General features: G+C 38.8%; 1 protein-coding gene across 1 annotated transcript in view; it reads right to left on the bottom strand.

Moving 5' to 3' along the window:
- The window catches only part of TMTC2 (transmembrane O-mannosyltransferase targeting cadherins 2), a 246,136-nt gene that overhangs the window by 194,029 nt on the left and 37,708 nt on the right, over nt 1-14,399 (bottom strand). The window contains exons 2-3 of the mRNA XM_009646330.1: nt 10,013-10,244; nt 6,278-6,407 (exon numbers count right to left, since the gene is read on the bottom strand). Coding sequence (XP_009644625.1) covers nt 6,278-6,407; nt 10,013-10,244 — 362 coding nt within the window. The remainder of the gene's footprint in view (nt 1-6,277; nt 6,408-10,012; nt 10,245-14,399) is intronic.

The following is a 14,399-nucleotide window of genomic DNA, read 5'->3' as shown; positions in this document are numbered from 1 at the left end:
CACAAAACTAGTGGGGGAAGAGAGCTCTCTAATTTAGAAAAGGAAAAAAAAAGTTTTCATAGTAGAAGCAAGAAAGTGGAGTAGGTGGCATTAAGTCTTGGAGGATATTGACTCAAAGAGTTTAATAAGACTATAAAACATTAGCAACATAGATAAGAACAACATCCACAGCTGCAGTAAAATAAAATTACAAAGGCTATGAGTAGTCAAGTTCCAGGGGGTTTTTAAACAACCCGTAGTCTAACTTTATATTTATATTTAGCTCAAAAAACCCAGAGATTTTTCACACCAGTCTTTACATAGTTTTGCCCACTTTTAGAGGAAAAATATTTCAGTACATTTCCCACATAAGTGGAACACGAAATTTTTAAATGAACTATTAAGCTAGCCCTTACATCAAATGGCATCAGCATACTAGTTTTGAAATCAGCATTAAAAAGCATTTTATGTTTTATAAAAATCTTCAGGTAATAGAAAACAAAACCAAGTTCAGAGACTCATGGGTTCTAAGCAGAGAGGAGTCTAGCTCTGCTTTTTTTTTTTTTTTTATAGAGTAAAAATGAAGCTGTTTGGAAGCAAAGTAACATTCAGGAAGATATCTGTAAACCAGAGAGTGATGAAGGGGTGAAAAGCTCCATGCTGCTTTAGGAAGAGGAAAGCAGCGCTGTGATTAAAAACACCTGAAGAGACCTTATGTGTCATGACATTTTTCTATATTACAGTTTTTCCTCTTGTTCACTTAATAATAAGATATCTTATAACTATAGTCACAGACATGGTACATGCCAAATCCATCAGCCAAAGCACTCTTTTTTTTTTAAAAAAAAACAATCAGACAAAGTTTCCTGTTTAAGAGCAATTTGGGGCTGTGATAGGATCACAGAAAGCTCAGCAGTAATCACTCACGGCAAAGATACTGGAAAAAAAATGCACACACACATGAAATCCATGTTCCTACATTACAAACCACAGATACATGCGCTAAAAAGCTTTTACTCCTATAATTTTTCTTCTATCTGATGAACAAACAAGATGACTCAAGACCAGAGATGCTTTTTTCCATCCCGTTGGCAATTTGCTTATTATAGTACTACTCTCAATATTCAAACATACCAACAATTTTTTAACACACTAATAATCACTCTTAGCCTGCTGCATTCTAGTTTGCTATTTGCAATTCTCAAAAACATTCAGCAAGAAAGTAAGTTTTCCATCTTAGCTGACTGGATCTTTTAGCGTTGTCTAATCAGTTCCGAATAATAAGGCCCACAGCTCCCAATTAAAAGGGGATGGTGCACAGTCGTCTTTGCTCACAAACTTCACTCAAAAAAGCACTGAGGTCTCACAAACAAAAACTTCTGGAAGTAAAACTTGTATCACTTTTCAACCTTTTGCAGACTGCATTTCCTTGACCAAGTAACTTTACACACCTGTAAATATGCACATAAAACTCAGTTTAAGCTGGTTTTGAGTACAAGTATTCTGGAATTATTCATTTCATGAACGCAGAATGCAATCTTCAAGATAAAAGAAACAAATGTTTGTGCATTTCCTAACTGAAAAGTAGCTTGGATTTTAAAAATGGTTCTCAATTTATAATGGACTACTAAGCAAACTTTATCACATCATTCCTCATACTGAGCATGAACAATAAAACTAACAAACAAAAAAAAAAAACCACGGGAAAAAACCCCAAAGCATCTGCAGTTTCTGAACACCACCACCATCAACCTTCCTCAAATTATGATGAAATTGTGACACAATGAAAAAGCCAGAAAACTATAAACAGAAGGTTTAGTTCGTGTGCTTTCCAAGCCATTCGAGCTATCTCAGGAGGTACTTGTAAAGACTGTACTTATCTTACTGAGATGCACTTGGGCAAGCCCATATTCTATCAAATACAGTTGACAATGTATTTACAGGATAGTCTAGTGGACTGGTGCAACGTAACAACGTTATAGTAACTATTCAGAAACCAAAAATTTTATTGGGAAGATTCATAGTTTTAACCAAGCTCTCCACGACAAAGAAAGAGTAGAAACAGATCATTCGAGGGTAATTTATACATCAGGTTTGGCTCTATTCATCCAGCTGCTGCAAAATATTCAAGTTATTCTGTGAAGCCCTGACATCAAATGCCTAGGAGTTCCTCTGCACTACTCTTAGGAGGAATGCAAAGGCAGCCTGGCACACACAAAGTCTTGCACTATTTGAATCTCCAATATAATAGTCTTTTATCCAGCGCTCTCAAGTGTTTTGAATCAACAGCTACGTTTAAAAGAATCAAAACAGAATTTGACCGCAGACAGGCAGGGCACCAGCATACTCCTTTATGAATGCGTTACCTAGCTAGTCAGGAGAGCACGCCAGCGCTGCAGTGTTTGAGCACTTGGTATCTTAACCTCATCGCTTAATAACGACATAATGCGTCTCGTATGGTAAATGCTCAGAGTGCAAGCAGTTAGGGCAACTGGGAAAATGCGTTGCATCACTCTGTTTGGGACCACCAATGCGGTCTTTGGACAAGATCCTGCTTTCAGGAGGACACGGCTGAAAACAGCTCTCTAATTAGCATCAGACAGGCACAAGCTTGAGCAGAAAGACAAGGGCCAACAGACTGAAGAGCGGGTCAAGCTACCAAAACTCTATGGGACAATACACAAGCTACAGGGCAGCAAAGCTTCTCATCGGTGGGGACAATAAGCTATGCTAAAATCTCTAAAACCCTCCTCCTCCCTCTCACTCCCTCCCCCTTCCAAAGGGGGAGAACAAAATTAAATGGCTCTGTTGTCAGTGTGACACGATCACTAATTAGCAGTTACAATTTCCTGAATAAACACAAATAAACAGAGGCCAAGTCCGCATGACTTGCAGCCAAAAATATTTATGTTGTATATAAGGGCCCAATTAGCCGAGCATTACGAAAACACAAACATTCCCTCACAAAATTTCACACTTCCCATCATACAGAGGATAGAAAATATACAGAAACATTTCTGGAAGAGAACCAACTGTACCTATTCAGCCACTGTTTTACTTTATCACAAGGATTGACTGATGCTTAAAAAAAAAAAAAAAAAAAGAAAAAAAGGCAATAATTAAAGGTCAGATTTGTTTCTCAAAACCATAACTACTATTGATTGTTGCTCCAGAGTAAATGCTCCACACCCCTGAAGGGATTCTCCAGTGACATAAGGCACTCTGAACTTTATATGTCTACCTTTGAGAAATAAGCACTCTTCATTTTCAATATCAAGTGAGTCGTGCCCACAGAGCCCATTTTCCTCCACTGGCTTTGAAGGGAACCCAGAACACTAGCTTATATGTTAACATATATATTGGACCTCTGTTGGTCATGGATTTCTTTTTCCTTTTCAAATTTCATCTCAGAGTGGGGTAAACACACCACTGTCTGGTTTTGCTAAGCTGTTACAATAAGGGCATCGTATAAACTTCACATCTTCCTTAAACCTTGATAAGATGTCTGCCCTTTTTCAAAAAGGTCAAATATCCTAATGGAATTAAAAAAAAAAAAAAAGAGAAAAAGAAAAAAGAGGAAAAAAGAAAAGGGTTGCTCTCATCAGAGCACCAAATTTACCTGCAGCTGCTTTGCTCAGGAACGAGCTGTCAGCAGCCAGCGAGACCGTCACTTCTCGTGGCTTCCCTGGCATCAAGTCAAACTACTCTAAGCCCAATGGGCCAAACCTCAATATAATGCATAGCCCAGGCAGGAAATGGCAATGGGAAATGAGTGTATGCTGGGGAGAGTTGGAGGGCAAACCCCAGGTTTACATATGGGGGAGGAGAAGGGAGCTGAGACCATTGGAGACCAAGGGCAGAGGAACACAGGGCAGGAGGGGGGAAAAAAAAAAAAGTGGATGGGAAACCAAATGACATCTGAAAGGGACTGAGTCCTGTCCTATTCAGTGTTTTATATTGATTATTGTAAAACATATCAGAATAAAAATTATCACCCATGTCTTAACTGGAGAAAGAAAACACTTCCCAGGACTCAAATCTTCCTAATAAGTTAAGGAACTTTGCTGAAATGCAATGACTAAATAGCAAGCCATCATGTAATTATTTTGTTTAAGGAGTTATACATTGCATTGCTAATCCTGTAAGCCACACATTTATAAACAAATGGGAAAACATGATTTGAAGTTAACACGAATTAAAAGGATGCTATTTTAAAATATTTCCACATTTTTAGAGGCTTCAGGAATTATTGCTCAGTATGCTTTTCAAAATATCCAAGTGACTAAATGAGGAGACTCTTGAAAATACGATGAGAGCGGTAGCAAGAGTAAACAGGTGGTCACTGTTCCAAAGACAGTAGAAGGATACACATGAACAGAGCCAGAGCTGAGTGACCAAGAGGAACAGGCCAAAGTGCTGAGATAATTCTAAACTTCTGAATTCACAAGGGGAGGCAGGAAATGGGCTGAAACCTTGGGACAGTGAAAGAAAGACTTGTTTTTAAGAGTCAAATCTGAAGTCATCATTCCAGCAAAATGAACATCAAAGAGGAATTTCAGACAAAGTCAATGCAAGACCTGACTAAATATTGTAGTCTTTAGACTACTTCAAAACCTAAAAATTTAGGGCAACAGATGTTTCAGCATAATATAGGTCAGGAACAGCAGTTCAGCATGTTAAAATAAATCAGTGCTTTCATATTTGAGTGTTGTTTACAGATAGATGAATTGGAAAGGGGGTAACCTTGCCAAAAAGAACAATGCAACGGGGCCTCTTCTAAAACAACACCTGTACATTAACTGTTTATTAACTGGCGTATTTCCTATATTACTTATTTTAACTTAACTACAATGAATGCTCTAGAGATTGTAACACTTAAATGCCAATCTATATTCCTATTGGTTCAAGTTAAGAATTTATGAAATGCCTCATACTATGTCTAAGAGTGATTACTAATATAGTGCATTGAATCTTTCAGGAAATTTTCTCCCAAGAAGGAGAAAAACCCCAACTTATTCTCACAGGACTATATATGCCTAATACATGCCACATGTACAATACGTTAAACATGCATTCAGTCCTCATTTCAGTCATAGATAAGAATTAAGAAAAAAATATAAATGTCACTAACAGTTCAGATTTTGGAGCACATTCTTTTGTCTTGAAAAACAAAGTTGTTGCTTTTTAAAATGCAATTTGCCTTTAATAGCTTCTCCTTAAGGAGCAGTTTTGAATGTAATGGGGCAAAAAGATGTGTTTTTCTGGTTGCTTATGTGCAACATCATACTATTCTGCTGTAAAGGATGGAGGAGAATTTAAACTTCAGGGAAAGTCCATCTAATTCCCTTTCTCAAGGTCTACCATTAAAGTCAAAAGACTAATTATTCTTAAGCTTCAGGAGATATTTTCATGAATCTTTAGACTGGAAAGTTATAAAAAATTGAGGTGGGAGAAAAGAGAGAGAATGGAGGTGGCAATTAACTGTAAAACTATCTATGATAAGCAAGTAGCAAGTTGTGTTAACCATCAAAGAAATTAAGGAACAAGCATTATAACAGCAGAATATCCAGTCTGTGGTTTTAGCAATTCATCAGCACCTTTCAAAATAGCAGTTTGGGATATGACTGAAAAGGAAGAGCATAGATTTTTAAACTAACTTCAGAAATAAGCTTATTGATTTAAAGGAAAACAATTTTTCCTCATTTCCTTTATAACAGCTTTTCCTTTTTTCTATTACTTGACACAAGAAGTGACCATCCTTATAATAAAGTGTAATTTAGAAACCTACAAAATTGCTCTGTTTTTGTTCGTGAATTCACTTATACCACACCGCCATATGAAAACATTACAGTACCTCCAAATTCTGATCTGCAATTCAATCTTTAGAATTTTTATGCATTTGGAGAAATTCAAACAAATGCATTATTCTATGCTGAGCTAAAGCTTCACTACACAGCACTTGCATTTAACATATCTAATAACTCCAAACTTCAGTATTTTAGAAAAGAAGCATTTATTGAAGAAACATTTTTGAGATAACATGCTCGAGACCTTAATGCAATTTATTCATTTGAGAGGGATTCATTTAGGACAGGTCTTTTCTCTAACTGAGGGATTCCTCATCTAATCGCATGAAACAAAATGCAATCTTTCTGCTTGCTAAGTTATATACAAAAACTTATTTGCAATGTAACTGCACAGTTTTCAAGGGCACAGCTTGGACAAGAGTTCAGAATTTTGCTAAACCAGCTCTGAATACTTTGGTTTTCATACACAAAAATCATAGGTAGCGCCATACCCCAACTTCTCTAACAGCGGCTTGATCCCGTAAGGCCATTCCTCGCTGACTTCAGCGTAGAAAAGCTCTGGGGCACTAAGGAGTAAGTGGCCAAAATTATTCCACACCTGTAGAGTTACAGGATTCCTGCCTTTTTAAGGAGTTGCAAAATATGGATTTATTCATCTCCTTTTCCTTCCCCCTTCCCAAACGAGACAGTTTAATCGTGACCTGGCACATCACAACCAGCTGGAATTTGATGCTATTCCCAGCACTGATCAATCAGGACCTCGAAGTTAGATGGATGCATTAAGGCCCAGAAGATTTTAAGTACAGGCTTCAGTTCGTACGGAGCTGGCAATGGTTTCATTCCCCCCTATTGTTCAGTGATCCACAGAGAGTTCTTACAGATGCTGAAAGTTATACTGCAGTGAAACCAAACCTTTAAAAGAGCAAAAACAGAATGTGATTGAATGAAGCTGCAAACCAGAGTGAAGACAGCCTTTAGCAAGATTCTCTAAAAAGGAAAAACAGGCTTAGTATTTTGCATTGACATAAAAAACCCTCCACAAGTTTGAGACTTTTCTTCCAAAAGACTTCATGAATCTGGATAGAATCCTGCTTCGCACAAGCAAGTTGAGTATCAGAATACTGATCGCAGCACTTCTTCACCCCTCGTCCGCCAGTTTGCTGACTGCCAATACCATAAGTTCTTCTGAAACGTACCTCTGGTTGCGAAATACAATTCAAATGACCATTTAGCTTGTGTTTCAGAGAAGTTGTAACATACTGTAATAGGTATCTACACTGTCCTCTGCAACACTAGCGTGTTGACATATTGTGGTAAGGGGGAAATTAATTCCTAAGTGTTATTTAGAAACTTCATCAGACTATTTGCTTGACTGTGCTTTTTAAGCTATCCTTACAGTGTGCTCATCAGGGCACTCCCATTGCATGTTAGGTGCTTACAGATTTAACTCTGGAAGTCACCAGTGGAGTTTTGTAGCTGAACTTACAAGCACTATGCAGTAATTACTCAATTCTTTTCTCCCTCATGCCAAGCAGAGTGTGAATTTGGTTCCTCTACTTCTATTGTGACAAAGGGCCTGGGACAGATCAAGGCACAGTGAAGGCAGGTGCTGCGTAAGCATGAGAAAGCTTTGCCAATATGCCTCACTCCTGATCTATGATTACCCATCGGTTCCAGCGCTGAGCCTCTGCGGAAGACAGGTTGCCAATGCTGTCACAATGTGTGATGTTTCTCTGATGCGGACAAATGTCCCTGAGGGAAGAGGATGAATCCCATGAACTCTACCTCACTTGCGAGTCATGCCAGAATGCACATGTAAGAATAAATAAATAATAATAATTTAAAAGGCAGCTGTTCAATGTTAAAAGCTATAATAACAAGAATATTTCTTTTTCCTTCTCCTCTGCACCGCTCCAGAAACCAGAGAGAAGTCAAACTGGAGGGAGCAGAAAGGGCTTCCCTCTTCTCACACTTTTTTTTAAACTACCCAAACAGCTTCTAGCCAGTTAAGTGTACAAGAACCTAAATCACACATCGTCAAAAGTCAAAAAATTCTACACTTCAAAGAGAACACAAGCCCTTAATTTAAACAATAACAATAAAGCCCCTGTATTTCAGAGAAAAATTGAAGTCCAGCCCCAGAGTCACATATGGGCACGGATATTAAAAATATGTTTCTTAGATAATCACATGGGGAACAAGCTGGCACTCCAACAGATGTCAGTATTTCATATCTGTCACCCCCAGAAGAGAGTGGTGTTCCACAGAAAATGTTGCATCCCACTATGTTCACCCACACCCGAGGGAAATACACATTACCCCTCTTCTTTTCAATCCTGATCCCACAAAGTTTTCTACTTTAAACTACTGAGCAGGCTTTCTACTTTCAACTACTCTTCTTGAGGCTCTTGAGAAAAAGAAGTTTTGTTTCACTTTGAGGAGGAAGCATCAAAATAAAAAAATTTTACTTTGAGTCTTAGATGCCAAGTTATACCAGGGAGACCGTTTCTCAGCATCCTCATGACCAGATAAAAGACTTCCCTTTCTTCCTGCTCTACTACTTGCATTTCCCCAGGTACCTCAGTCTGAGCTCTCAGTTTAACACAATAAAGAACAGAAACAACAACGTTCTTCTTCAGCACCATGAATGAATCTTCAAGGTGGTTAGCATAACACCATCTGCCCTGGCCCGGATGAGCACAGCTTCCAAAAGCAAGAGACTTCAGAAATGACACTTCATCCTTGCTCAGACTCCAGCCTTTCCTCAAACGGGCAGGACAGGGCTGGTGCTGGCTATTGCAATGGCAGATCAGTGGGAAATGTTGACAGTATACATTTTAATGGGTATATTATCAAAAGAAGAAGGGTTTTTAGCTTTCTGGGAGATCCGTGCCTCAGAAGTGGCAATACGGATCCAGAGTCCAGAGCTGAAATACTGAAGACCTCTAGGGCCATTCTGGCAGGCTCTTCTCCTACATCTGACAAGCTTTCCTTTCCAGACTCTTTTAGGAGACTCACATGCACAACCAGCATCTGAAGTTCACTTACATGGGTAGTTCCATGAGGAACTCTCTCCCAATTTACTCAAACTCTGTCATCTTAGTGCAGTGAGAGAACTGATCATTTTCTCCTCCCCTTCTCCAAGTGGAGGCATAGCTTCAGTAAATTTGGGCAAGCTTTACTCTCTCCTTGCTCTCATAATCAAGTGGTACACAATACCAATGGCAGTGCTATATATAGCTTCAGTTATATGTTGTCCTTTACAGTTAGAATCATAACTTCTGTGGATCAATCCAATAGAGTAGAAAAATAAGTAAGCATTCGGACATCAAAAAACGTCCCTATAAAGCTTTTTAGTACGTTAGCATCAATTTTCCTTAGCTCACGTTCCCCAGAATGCCACCTCTGACAGAAAAAAAAATGAGAACATTAGTTGCTCATGACATCACTGAGCAACTAAGATGTAGCCACTATCAAAACAAAATGATGAATGTCTTCAGTAGTACATCATGAGACAAACACATAATAAGACTACAGATGTTTTATTTCTGGAATATGGATTTCTTGATAAACTCTGGAGCTTGGTTCATATTTTCCAAGCAAATTCTTACATTGTACATGTCCTGAGGTAGGGAGAGCAAGCAAGCAAAAGACAGCATGGAACACGTCCAGTGATACTGCGAAAGCTGGCAATGTTGTAGGTAACTTAACACAGCTAAGAGACTATTGACTGCACAGAACTTATATGCATGTGAAGTCCCGCCAAAACACTGTCAAACTTGCAAGTGCTGAAGTGCCAGAGGTGGAGCAAAAAGCAAGAACAAGCTATCAGTTGATTAAAAGTTAAAGCCACCGCTGTATAAGCTACTCTGGAGAGCACACAGGGGCTCAACTTTTGAGAACAGCTTGAAAAGCACTTCCACTGCTAAAGAAAAAAAATAAATTCAACAATTAGAATTTGGAAAGGTTTAATACCCCTGTGCAACTGGCAGACAGCTTGTCACCCAGGGGGGAAAAAAAAGAAAAGTATTTAATTTGTATTAACATGTTTCTCTTAGTTAAGTTAAATTTTCCCCAGAGGTCTACACAGGAAAAATAGCACACAACATTCAGTTAATGAAGAGCACTCAAAATTATAAGAGGCAAACAAGCTGGAGGTGAATCACGTTTTGAGTGCTTCTCTTGAAAACGTTTCCTCTAATCTTAGCTAAGTAGTTGGTCCTCACCTTTCTTCCATTCAGCAGGCACGAGGAACAAGAACGCGTCTACAGCAATAGCAGTGCCGCACAGGAAAGCAGCAACATTAACTCTGAAGCTGCAGAGTGGCCTGGATCTGTTCTTGATGTCTATCGCAGTAACAGCACTGACGCAAGGTGCCAGGATTCGTTCCCTAGGGTAATTGCTTTGAATCAGGCTCTGGTTAAAGTCGAAACCAGTCTGTTGGCCACCGCTCAGGCACTATAAAACAACATGTTCCACACCGCAAAACCACCAAACATTTCTGCAAAAGCCAGCAGCATACGAGACCCACCAGTATGAATCACATGGATGACAAATGTAAAGCCACCGGCACTCTGTCGGACACCAAGGCTATCTGTTATTTTGGGAGGGTGAGGTGCAGTAAAAGCATATAAATAAGGCAAGAGATGAGGGGTACTGATGATCGTGATGGGTAACGTTACCTTGAATGGTTCCTACTTTACATTATGAATTATCATTACTCTTCAAGTACCGCTAGTAAATGAGACAGCTCCACTGCTAGCACACGTACACAACCCCCACATGCAAGAGTTCGCAGCGCATCATGCTGCAAACACACCTTGCAACACATTGAAGCCTCTCCAACAGCTTGTTAAAGACTACACAGTTCTGCCCACCTCACCCAAATAGCTACTAAGGACAAAGTATGTCTGAATTTGCTGTATGTTTCTACAGCTGTTCCTGCAGTAAATATACACATCAAATCCACCACAAGCTGGGGAGGAAAAAGAATCCACCAAGAACACTTTGAAATGAAAGAGGGGCAATTTTCTACATTTTGTTGGAAATACAACTTTACGTGGTTCAAGAAGCTGAACCATTCACTGCTTCCTAGAAAAACTCAAGATACTGCCGGACTTTAAATGGGAATTCTATTAATTGGTCAATTAACACATTATTGTAAATTCCTTTTTGGTTAAGTGATTTATATATACTAACAAAACAATTTACATACTGATAGCTACAGAAAGCAACTGCTAGGTAGTGCTGTGTCTTTATCTCAGCACTAAGTTGTCTTGCTTTATTACATCTGATTATACATTCACTCCAATATGACAAGATTATTGCCTGGGACCACAGAATACTGTACTGGAGGAGTTATTTCCAGAGGTTCAGTAATGTTTTTCCTTTCCACAGTACAAATACTACTAGTTCCACTCAGCCACTTAATGGGAGAAAACGTACAGTTAATTTTTTCCAGAGTTCCAGGACTAAGAGTTGTGATGGACAATTTGTTGAGTGGTGAGGGATTTTCCTTGGAGAGGCAACACGACTTGGCTCTACCTCGGCCGTACCTGCAAGGAAATGCTCTTTTCTGCTTCTTCAAATGACAAGTGATTTTGCTTGCAGTTGGTACAGCTTTCTCAACAGATTCCTATCTTAAAGAAACTGTCTTACAAAAGAACATCCATAAATAAGTTAAAGAAATTCTCTTTAAAACTTGACCTTATGACTGCTCACACCCCACCCCTTTTCCTGAACTCATATTTGCATTTTGTGGCCCAAAGACAGACTGAACACAGTCTAGTGTTTCACGCATGTTCTTCTTCTGGACAATGTAGAATCCACTCTTGAAATTACAGTATTCACTTAAATTCATGAGGCCTGATTCTGATTAAAGAAAAGCAGCCTCACTGTACGTGAGGTCTCTAGGGAGGAAGTAAATAGCTTCAATTCTTTGTCCTTGTAAATTCAGTTCAGACAAGGTGTGTGTGATCCCAAGGAAGTCTGAAATACAGACTGCAACCCCAAGAAGGAAGATTTGTTGGCAAGTTTCTCATGCATCCAGGTAGACCAAGTCCACAATAAAGCTGGAAGACAAGAAACGTTCTCATGACCAGATTACACAGCATACACAGAATTACCAAGCTACCCCGAAAAAATAGATTGTACCAAGTTGAGGTATATGGAGGTTTTGGTTTTGTTTGTGTTTTCTTTTTTGGCGGTGGGGTTTTTTTCCACTTTTTTGCAAGTAGGCAAGGAAGAATTTTATTTTCTTTTACAAAAGCCCTAAACATATTTGCAGCTGCTTATATTTCATTACATTATCCTCAAAACCAAAAACCTCTATATCAGTATGCTAGGACTTTTGATTTAACTGATCGCTCTTCTGCACATGGGAAGAAGTTTTGATTCATATTGTTTATGCAAAGCAGTTCCTCGGGAAAGCTTAATTTGGACTGGGGACATGAAGATGCTAATTGCTTTTATGTTCATTCCCTCTTATTAACTTAGTAATAGCAAGGAGTGTAACATTTGCATTCAGAGCTTCAGATACTCTGTACATAGATCAAAAGACATCCCTGTAACATGCAATATGCTTTGAAATTTAAATATCAGCATAAATTGTATTTATTTCCCTAAATAAGAGAGACTGTCCCAAATTGTGGGGAATTCTGCATCATTATCATGAGGCTTCAAAATTTTTGTTTCCTCTACCATCAAAATCATTGCCATAAATCTCCACTATTCCAGATGTTACAAGTGTTTCTAACTCTTATCCCCTCTTCAAGGTCTAACTTTTCTTTTTACCTTGCAAGCTCTGAGGAGGTTGATCTGTGGAATTTACAGACTAACGGATGGGGAAAAATGTGACCTGGTGAATACAGCCAGGTCACAATTCCCAGTGGCACCTGCTCTTTTGTTTGAGGTTTTTTTAACTAACAAAACAAAGGAAAAAGGTTACTACTCAGTCTAGAAATATTGACAAGACATTGAAACTCCTCTCTCTGCTTTATTCAAACTCAAACCACGAGGGGGTAACAACATGAGTATGCAAGAGTCTTTCAGGAAGCCTGGCTCAACGTAGCCTGGAGGGCATCCACCCCTCAGAAAGCCTGTTCAGCCCTCACCCCTCTCTGCAAAGTGCACATAACAAAGACTCAAATCCTTTGGACTTGCACTCAAGCTCTGCGGAGACCCTCCCACACAATATGATATTGCTGTTTGTTTCATCCTATTATCATAATTGTTCAAATTTAAAATGAATAGCGGTTGGGACGCACTCCAGGTCATTATTGCAATCAGCTTAAAACTGGAATAAGCTACCTCTGCTGCAGCAATCTTCCTCTGGAACTTGCTCACTCCTTCTGTTTATAAGGCTTTAAAATCAACTCTGAACCCTGCAAGATTTTTTCCCTGAAGCAAATTCAAAGTTTAACCCATTTTTTTCTAATATTTAATGTAATTCATTAAGTCCATAGGCATTTAACCTGTTTCTTGGACTTGCACAAGAGTTTAATCTGTTGTAATAAAGTATAATATAGTACAGATTAGTACTTAATCACATGACAAGCAGCATAGAAATGAGAACTCTTTCCTGTGTCTGAATGAGATTACAAAAGAGCAAATTCAAAATTTTTGAAGAAACTGTGCCGTCCTCAGAGGGGAAAAACTCTGCAGTCTTTACAGACTGCACACTCACCACATTATCTGTTCCCACCATACCTTTTTTCCATTACAATTCATTATATATTCTTCTTTTAAAACCTACTGTACACAAGCACCTCATTATAGCATGCAAATTCTTTGGCTGCCAACTTCATTAGTGCGGGTGAGCTGTATTAAGTAATGCTGCTTTCCCCACTTGCTAAATGGAGAGTATTAAAATAACCCATAGAAAGAGAAAAAGAAGCAGGATTTAGAAACCAGGCAACTCGAGTCTCCTTTTGCAATACATAAATTTAGCATCACCTCTCTTAGCCATCTAGTGCTGGTAAGGCAGGTTTGTATACTTGGATGCAGCAATAAAATTAAAATTGTCCCAAATACTACATAGGGTTCAGTTGCCAAAAAGTCTTTGTAAATGTACACACAGGGGACAGTGAATGTATGTGCATCTTTGCGTGTGTACATGCATTTTAATTAATCTGCCCTAATTTGCACACGTGTAGTTTGAAAAAGAGGAGCACAAAGGCTTGTAAAGGTTGCACTTAAACCACACAGGTAAGACACCTGCATGTGCATGCTCCAGTGGTGCCTGCAGGAAGGATGAATTAGTTCCCACCCTCTTACTCCACAATCCTAAAATCCTGTTGAGAGCCTGTTTACAAAATGCACACCAGAAGCTGACAAACTAGTCTTAAGACTTAAAAGTTCTGCTTATTGGATATTTGCATAATAAATGCTGTTATTGTTTTGACAGAACTATTTTTCCCATCCTAAACACAAAGCTAAAACTGCCACATGATTTAATACAGGCAGCTGACAGGAACAAGACCTGTACATTCCGTATCAACTTGCAAATTTAAATGTATTTTTAACTTAGAGAAGATCATGTTTTTCTTGAATATCATTCATTTTACAGATTTTTCTTTCATTCACAGATATGGCTATTACCAAGAGTAGGGTTTC

This window comes from Egretta garzetta, unplaced genomic scaffold, assembly GCF_000687185.1.
Source record: "Egretta garzetta isolate BGI_Z169 unplaced genomic scaffold, ASM68718v1 scaffold68, whole genome shotgun sequence".
Taxonomy (NCBI): domain Eukaryota; kingdom Metazoa; phylum Chordata; class Aves; order Pelecaniformes; family Ardeidae; genus Egretta; species Egretta garzetta.
Note: the sequence above shows the minus strand (reverse complement) of the source record. Positions and strands in the feature narration are given on the sequence as shown.